General features: G+C 45.2%; 1 protein-coding gene across 1 annotated transcript; it reads left to right on the top strand.

Annotated features, from left to right (window-relative positions):
• Positions 1-1,452: 1,452 nt before the first annotated feature.
• Positions 1,453-7,221, top strand: LOC125527003 (myosin-binding protein 7-like). The gene is made up of 3 exons (XM_048691617.2): positions 1,453-2,820; positions 6,604-6,650; positions 6,771-7,221. Exons 1-3 carry the CDS (start codon positions 1,534-1,536, stop codon positions 6,874-6,876), a joined length of 1,440 nt encoding a protein of 479 aa, XP_048547574.1. The 5' UTR covers positions 1,453-1,533; the 3' UTR covers positions 6,877-7,221.
• Positions 7,222-9,231: the final 2,010 nt, after the last annotated feature.

Raw genomic sequence — 9,231 nt, forward strand, 5'->3', positions numbered from 1 at the left:
TGTTTTGCGTTGGAACCTCTAGCAAGCCATACGACCGCCCATACGACTGTTGCAGTCATTTTAAAGGTTGCCTTTTGATCTGTTTCTTCCAAAACTTTTCAGGCATCCAGACATCAATACAACATATAATTGAACTTGCACATAGCTAAGAGGGTGTTTGGATCACTAGAGACTAGAGACTAGAGACTAGTAGTAGTCACCTTTAGTCAGTAAACCTCCAAACACCCCTGACTAGTGGGTGACTAAAACTAGTTTAGTCCCTAGTCACCCCACCCCCAACTTTTACTGACTAGAGACTAGTAGTAGTCACCTTTAGTCAGTAAACCTCCAAACACCCCTGACTTTTACTGACTAAAGTCCCTCTCTCTCTCCTCTAATTGGTGGACATTTAATACTGAGACATTTAATGCTGACTAGTAGTAGTCACCTTCCAAACAGGGCCTGACTAAAAACTTCTAGTCTGACTACTACTAGTCACATGACTAGAGAGTATCCAAACACCCTCTAAGCCTTCATTAGAACAACTCTTCCAAACCTATTTCTTCATAAAGAACTTCAATCACTCTTTTTATTAAAACAAAAATAAAAACTTAGTTGTCTACTTTATTCGCGTAGGTTGCCTCCCATGAAACGCTTGTTTTCGGTCAGTAAGCTTGATCATAGTGGTGATCAAGGTGGTGCAAACACACCGAAACCATAGCTTCTAGCATTCACGATGATGCCTTCTCCTGTGTAAGTCTTTATTTTCTTTTTCCTGGGGAAATGTCTCACAAAAGGATCTTTAGCTGGTAAATCAAATATTACATTTCCCTCAAACACATTTTATCACAGCTTTGATAGTCCTTAAAAAAGGTCTACGAGCATGATGTAGGGTATTACTCTTCAGAGGCATGAACCTAGGCAAATTCCCCATACGACCTCCGATTTGTGACTTCCTACTATGCCAGTCACCCTACTCTGCACCGTCATCCTCCAACTCCGACGTGACAACGACCGTCTCCATCGGTTCCATCGTGGCGGTGGACGGCGAAACGAGTGGGAACTGGGTGCAGCGCAACGGCTGTCAGGGCAGAGAGCATGGGAAAGGGCGAACTTTCGCACGAAAAAGTGGTGGAAATGTCCCTTTGCGCAGGTTATGCCTAGGTTCTAGCTGGGTCTGGGGTGTCGCGCGCCTACGTGGCTGGACGCTCACAAACCTTCTCCATCTTTGTTTCTGTCTTGTTGGAATTCGGATGTCCGGACAAGTCCACAAAATTAGTGTCTGGGCCATACTGTCCAGACGTTTACACAATGTTTGATGCGCCGTGTTGGAGATGCCCTTATCTGTCTTTGCTTTCCGTTTTGGCCATCCAGTTCAACTTCAGCCCAAAGAAACGCAAAAGGAAAACACCATCCTAAAAATGGAAAAAATGAAGACACCGCCCAACGACGGGAACCGGAAAGGCACCCCTCCCGTTTTTCCTCTCTCCCTCCTACCAAATTTCCGTCTCCTCGCGCGCGCGCGCGTGCGCCCGCCTCCTCCCGGCTCCCCGGATGCACGCCATGGCCGACGCCGGCGGGCCCCCGCTCAATCTCTGCCCTCTCTGCGGCCACCCCACCACCAGCACCATCTCTGCCTCTCGCCCATCGTCTCCGCCATTGGCGGCTACGAGGCCGACGCTGAAGAGGAATTCACCACCAGAGGCGCCGCCCGCGGTGGTGCGGGTGGAGATAGGTGACGAGGCGGCGGCACTGCGGGAGGCTCTGGCGCGGCAGCAGGCGGCGCTGGCGGATTTGCAGGCCGAGCTGGATGCGGAGCGGGGCGCGGCGGCCGGCGCCGCGAGCGAGGCCATGACGATGATCCTTCGCCTGCAGCGGGAGAAGGCTGAGGCCATGATGGAGGCGCGCCAGTTCCGGCGCTACGCAGAGGAGAAGATGTCACACGACGCCGCGGAGCTCGCCGTCCTCGAGGAGACCATCGCCAAGCGCGAGGCCTCGGTGCGCGGCCTCCAGTCTCTGTCACGCCTCAGCGTCGCCAACGCTGCATCGTTGCATTCCACCCCGCGAGTCTCCTCCACGCCGCGCAACCCGTCCACGCCATCGACGGTTGGGGCCGGCGGCTATTACCCACCGTTGCGGTGCTTTAGTAGCCGCTTTAATGACCACCCGCCGACCGCGTCGGAGGCGGACGTGCTCGACATGCAGACCCCGCGCGACCACCTCGCGCGCCTCTCCAACCGCGTCCAAATGCTCGAGCACCGCGCACCGCCCACATCCACCACTACGCCCATCATCCGCGTCGCGCCGGGCTCCACCTTCCCCCGCAACCCGCGTCCATTCTCCGACACTGACAGCCTTGACTTCTGCGACGGCGAGTACTTCCCGGACGACGACTGCGGCGCCAGCGATCGGGTGTACACCGTGGACGCCATCCACGGCCGCGGTGTTCCCCTGGTCGTGCCAGAGGGCTCCATCTGTGGCGGCACTCCGGCCGGGAGCGAATGCTGCGCCGGCGGGCCGTGGGGGGAAGACGAGGATATGCGTCGGCTCAGCGCGCGCCTCCAGGCGCTGGAGGCCGACCGAGAGACCATGCGCCAGGCCATCATCTCCATGGGCGCCGAGAAAGCGCAGGTGGTGCTTCTCAAGGAGATCGCGCAACAGCTGTGCAAGGACGCCCCGCCACCTTTGCCGGCGGTGACCGTGGGGCAACATTACTACAAGGGGGCAGCGCCACCGGCCGTGACCGTCACTGTACCACGGCCGCAGCGACCGATGGTCATGCACAGGATGGTGCTCAAGAGCCAGCCCGCGAGGACGCCATTCTTTTCTACTGTAGTCAAGGTAATATAATCTCGTATGATCTCATTTTAAGAGCAGTTGGGCCTTTCTCTGCATACATCGCCCCCAATTCAAACATGGATTTTATCCAAAAATAACAATCCGAAAAAGATTTCAAACATGAATTACTTTGTGAATGTGAATAGTTTATCAGATAGGAAAGGACTCCACTATAAATCCGATGTCAGACTTTTTACCATGGCAAATTATGTTCTCCGTCAATGGCAAATTTAGTTGGTGGAAAATCCGTCTCAGTTCATTTTTGTATTAGAAAATTGTTGGACTTGCTAACAAATTTGTCATTATCGCACCAATATAAATTGCCATGTAAAACATCATATTTGTCCGGTCTAAAAATCTGACGTTAGTTTTTAGAGAAATGTCTAACAGCTCCCGGGTGCCCCTACACCCTTATGAACAGTAAATTCATGAAAAATTGAAAAACTATCAAAAAAATCTGAAACTTTCAGGGATCAAAGATTATCAAAGGTTTGATGTTCCTGCAAAGTTTCAGCAACAAATAACCTTCGTGGAGCCCTCACCAAAAAAACAAAATCACTGCTCAAAAATGTACATAAACTTTGAACAATGATTTTGTTTTTTTATTTGAGTGCTCTTCGAATGTTATTTTTAGCTAAAACTTTGCAAGATCGTCAAAAGTTTCATGATGTTCGATGTCCCAAAGTTTCAGATTTTTTTTTGATTTTTTTGAATTTGTTTTGAATTTACTGTTCATAGAGGGTGTAGGGGCACCTGGGTGCTGAAAATCATGTCTCTAGTTTTTAAGTGTTTCCGATAGGAAATGGGTGTAGAATATTGTTTGCCGTACTAGATAATTATAAAGTGGAGTAATAAACACAAGAGTTATTATTGCTTTATTTTCGTAATTTTTTGTATCTTGAAGATTGAGTAATTGTTGTGTCATTACTTATCCCTGCCTAATTCTCATGATGTGCTAAACAAGGAAATAAGAATGGAAGTAAAAATATATTTGGCAGCATAATTCCACAAACTCCCAATCATCTACCCATGGGTTACCCAATGGTGTGTATAAGTCATATTATTTACTCAGCTTGCTGGTTGTGAAATAGTTACTGCTCGCACATCTATACCCGAGAAGTGCAAGACCTTCAGAGCGAGTAGTATCATAAACTCATAGCGCATCATAACATTTTAGTAGTATACTATATTGTCATTGCATACTATCATAGCCTAGTATCATACACATCATTTTTTTTCATAGGTGGCGATATATGATATCCTTATAATACAATATCGTGAGGATCTAATATTGCTTACGAGGAAAAATCATTTGTGTAAATGAAGTATGGTTAAGTGCCATGGATTCATCATGTTTTAGCCTTTTAGGAGTTAATGCCATTTTACCTTTTTAGAATAGTAGCCACGTATTTCATTACACAACAAGGGTTACACACAACATACACGATCACTCTCCCGGCAATACCACAACACTGGGAGACATGTGTATATATTAATATTTTGCACAAAGGACTCTGGAAGTAGAAGAAAATATAAAGTTCACTCTTGTAGAACCTTGTACACTGCTAAACCGCCATCCACCATAGGACTATGGCGCCGCCGTGGCACGACCCGATAAGTAGGGGAATCATCGCCACAAGAAGATCTATAGGAGCACCTTTTGTAGTGAATGCTGCTTTTCAGCCGATGAACCGGCCCACTGCACATGATGGAGCCGAGAATTTTTGGCTTGTTGGCCTGGAACCTTCCCCATGTCGCTAAATCCCGACCATATCGTTTTCGTACAACACAGTTGGAGAAGAACAACATCGCCACCTGGGTGGTATGTCAGATGCCACCACGGTATAGAGATGGACGAGATGAATGTGACTCCTCCTGTTGTCGGTTAGAGGACTACCAAATTGGACGAGAAGCAGAGACAATTTATTTGAGGTGGTGTCGTCCCTGCCCTCGATGTGACCCTATCTACACATCAAAGTTCAAGTCAGGGGTCCCCACCCCCCCTCTTCTTGGGGGAGGTGGACAAAGGGGCCAAGAATACCCGGCCTCGCTAATGAAGGGAGGGGAAATATGTCACCACCCTAACCATCCTTGTAGGAGGCAGCGGAAATCATGGGGGATCTACAAGTTTATGTTGTTTTCATGAATGAAGTGTGTGACAAGTAATACGATCATCCATTAATATTTTTATATTATATGGAATTCGATGCAAGTTGCAGTCTGGATTTGAAGGTTGGTATTCCCTGAGAATTGCCAGGCACTTTGTTTTTCTGATAGCCAATTGCTAAGGTTGGATTGGCAACGTTAGGTTTCATAGTTTATGAACTATGTTGAAGCTTGATGTCAGTAATTAAGTTATGTTTTACATGTGTATCCATATTTGATCAGCATTAATCTGTCATTATTTTTGTTACAATGTGAGGACATTGCTACTTTGACCTTGCATCGATGTTGCTTGTTCGTTTACCTATTTTGTTCTGGAGAATACAAAGGTGAACATGGGTGCACGAGCACCCATTATAGAAAACATAAAAATCAAATATTTTTTTAGAAAATGGGTATCAAACTAGGTCGACTAGTCCACTCACATGTCAAGTTTTGCCAAGAAATACACCCATGGTATTCTTACGGAAGAAAACATAATTGGATCTCGAAATTACTTCAAACATTGCCTTTTATTGCTCTGGTTTTTTAAATTCTTTTCCAAGAATACCAAGAATGGCATTTCTTCGTGAAACGTCATACACGAGTAGAACACTCTACCATGTATCTTATAAAAAATATTCATATTTTATTGATTTTTCGAGTATCTTTCTTGATTTTACTGTTCATATGTGTGGAACCATCTTCCAAAAATCCGTGTCTGTTCTGTTCTCTCTTTTTTAGGCCCAGAAATAAAAGTACATCTTTAATATTACTAGAATTAGGGCATGCATTTACATTGGCTCTGTGATTTAAATTAACTCCTATTGGAATACATCTACATAAATTGATGCCACTTGTTTTATCTATGGATATTTTTTATTCATAGCTTACGTATTTTTTGTAGTTTCACAAGTTTAGTTCCATTATTGCTCTGGCTATAGCTATGTTTTCTTTGTGACTTTGATCTATTACATTACCAACCTCTCCATATTTCCTAGTAATGTATCGAATGAGAACTAGTCTTAACATGGGTAGTAGTAAATAGAAAACTTAGCATTGGATTGCCCGCTTAAGGCTCCAATGCTCATCAAATGCCCCCAAAAGTTCTAAGAAGTTATGAATACAAGGTTTGCTATAAGTTGGAATCAATGTATCCCATTTGAAGGATACTTGTTCTAGACTGGCTCTCCATTCTACCATAGCCTATTGTTAAACATGGTTGCTTTGAGAAGTATAGCAGCCCTTTTGTCAAAAGCTTTTTTGCAAATAAAACATAATTGCCTGATAATTCAAAACGGTGACCATGTTCATCTGCACTTGGTGAATGGTAAATTCAAAAAATAGCATTTTCATTGTGTTTGGACATTTGAGGAGCTCGTATAAAAAAATCAGCTCCGGATAGCTTCTTTTTCAAAGTTTCTCACACACCCAAAAAAAATCGCACGAGCCCTCAGATGTCCAACCACACCATGAACATTTGCACGAGCCTTCCAAGCATGAGCATCTTGGATGCCTAAAAGTTTCATATTTATTTTATTGTTTTACTTTTTTTAAAAAATTTACTGTTCACACTCAGGAATAATTGAGTCTGGGTGCGAAATAGCCGCTCTCATAATTACCTTGCTTTTGATCTCCTTGCAGTGGGTTACATCTATCGTCTCGTGGCGAAGGAAATCTTCCCGTATCAAGTGGGTGAAACCCTTTTTACCTTGTTACAGGCATTGCATATCTGACATCTTGATTTAGCTTTGGTGTTCCCGGCAAAGTGAAAATTATTTACCTCCGTGCTTTCATCAATGTCATTTTAGGTACCCTATTGGCCAATGCGGTAACAATGTTGGGTTGATGTTGCTACTCGACAAGTCCTCAAAAGCTGCAGGCAACGGGCATCATAAACCTCCCAAAAGGATTTAGATGCCATCAATCTTGAGTATATACGACTGATTTGTTTGTGAAAAACAAGGTGGCTTTCGCATTGTTGTCCCCCAATTCTTGGCGTGCTCTTTCACTGATCTTGCCTGATAATGTAGCTTACAAATGGAAGCCATCAATTTTTCTCGCTGTTTTTATTTTTTAAAGTGTTGTTGTTTTTGTTGCCATGATGATTCCTCATATGTTATACTGCCATATACCTTCGGTACAAAACAAATTGCGTAGTACACAGTATGCCACTAGTTGGGTAATGTACATGGTGTTTGTCAAGAATGGGCAAGAGCTAAGGCACCTCACCATATGGGAACAATTATAGTTTCCAAGTTAGCAATGTGTGGAACTATTGGTTCATTTTGTTTCTTTTAGGCAGTTAACTGGACCGCCCCATAGATGCATATCATACATAAAATGCAACAAATACCACATATTGTACATAAAGACTATTTTTTGTTTCTAACAAGGATGTCTCAACCAAATTAATTTTTCTTACTCCAACACATGTATGTGGATATAAGCTAGAAGATGTTTTGAGAGAAAAAAATGTAACCAGAAGCTTTCATATTTCCTTTATACCGTATCGATCATTTTGGATGCTTTTCATATCTACATTCACTCCATCCTATGGCTTAGGGGTCGGGGTCGAAGGACCTCATTTACTAAATCTAGAAGTTCCTCGTTTAGTTCCATTCAACATCCCTCCTCACTCATCTTTGGCAAATATTTTCCCGCGCTCCTCTAAAATCTGAAATGTAGAAATAAAAAGTTTAGATTAATGAGATATTAACCAAAAAGATGGATAATACGAAGGTAGACCACCAAATCATATTACTTGTACTTGTCTGGAAAAATATTTCTATAACATCCGATGGTCCTCCCAAATTCTCCAGACAAACAAATCAATTGTACCAGCGCATATGAACTCGATAAGAAGGCGACCAACACGGGCATGAAGAACATTCTCATCTTTGAATTTGGCTGTGGATGTTGGGGAACGTAGTAATTTCAAAAAAATTCCTACGCACACGCAAGATCATGGTGATGCATAGCAACGAGAGGGGAGAGTGTGATCTACGTACCCTTGTAGACCGACAGCGGAAGCGTTAGCACAACGCGGTTGATGTAGTCGTACGTCTTCATGGCCCGACCGATCAAGCACCGAAACTACGGCACCTCCGAGTTTTAGCACACATTCAGCTCGATGACGATCCCCGGACTCCGATCCAGCAAAGTGTCGGGGAAGAGTTCCGTCAGTACGACGGCGTGGTGACAATCTTGATGTTCTACCGTCGCAGGGCTTCGCCTAAGCACCGCTACAATATTATCGAGGATTATGGTGGAAGGGGGCACCGCACACGGCTAAGAAAACGATCACGTGGATCAACTTGTGTGTTTAGGGGTGCCCCTGCCCCCGTATATAAAGGAGCAAGGGGAGGAGGCCGGCCGACCCTATTGGCGCGCCAAGGAGGAGTCCTCCTCCTAGTAGGAGTAGGACTCCTACTAGGAGGGGGAAGGAAGTGGGGAGGGAGAAGGAAAGGGGGGCGCCGCCCCCCTCTCCTAGTCCAATTCGGACCAGGGGGAGGAGGCGCGCGGCCCACCCTGGCTGCCCTTCTCTCTCTCCACTAAGGCCCGTATGGCCCATTACTTCTCCCGGGGGGGTTCTGGTAACCTTCCGGTACTCCAGTTTTCTCCGAAATCACCCAGAACACTTCCGGTGTCCGAATATAGCCGTCCAATATATCAATCTTTATGTCTCGAGCATTTCGAGACTCCTTGTTATGTCCGTGATCACATCCGGGACTCCGAACTAACTTCGGTACATCAAAACTCATAAACTCATAATATAACTGTCATCGAAACCTTAAGCGTGCGGACCCTACGGGCTCGAGAACAATGTAGACATGACCGAGACATGTCTCCGGTCAATAACCAATAGCGGAACCTGGATGCTCATATTGGCTCCCACATATTCTACGAAGATCTTTATCAGTCAGACTGCATAACAACATACGTTGTTCCCTTTGTCATCGGTATGTTACTTGCCCGAGATTCGGTCGTCGGTATCTCAATACCTAGTTCAATCTCGTTACCGGAAAGTCTCTTTACTCGTTTCGTAATACATCATCTCGCAACTAACTCATTAGTTGCAATGCTTGCAAGGCTTATGTGATGTGCATTAGCGAGAGGGCCCAGAGATACCTCTCCGACAATCGGAGTGACAAATCCTAATCTCGAAATACGCCAACCCAACATTTACCTTTGGAGACACCTGTAGAGCTCCTTTATAATCACCCAGTTACGCTGTGACGTTTGGTAGCACACAAAGTGTTCCTCCGGCAA

Source organism: Triticum urartu, chromosome 1A, assembly GCF_056163025.1.
Source record: "Triticum urartu cultivar PI428250 chromosome 1A, HENAU_Tu73, whole genome shotgun sequence".
Taxonomy (NCBI): Eukaryota; Viridiplantae; Streptophyta; class Magnoliopsida; order Poales; family Poaceae; genus Triticum; species Triticum urartu.

Excerpts from the sequence above, each read along its gene's own strand:
- LOC125527003 (XM_048691617.2), top strand. The coding sequence starts at position 1,534 with ATGCACGCCATGGCCGACGCCGGCGGGCCCCCGCTCAATCTCTGCCCT. Across the intron at positions 2,821-6,603 it reads TCTTTTCTACTGTAGTCAAG|TGGGTTACATCTATCGTCTC; the intron begins GTAATATAATCT and ends ATCTCCTTGCAG. Across the intron at positions 6,651-6,770 it reads AGGAAATCTTCCCGTATCAA|GTACCCTATTGGCCAATGCG; the intron begins GTGGGTGAAACC and ends ATGTCATTTTAG.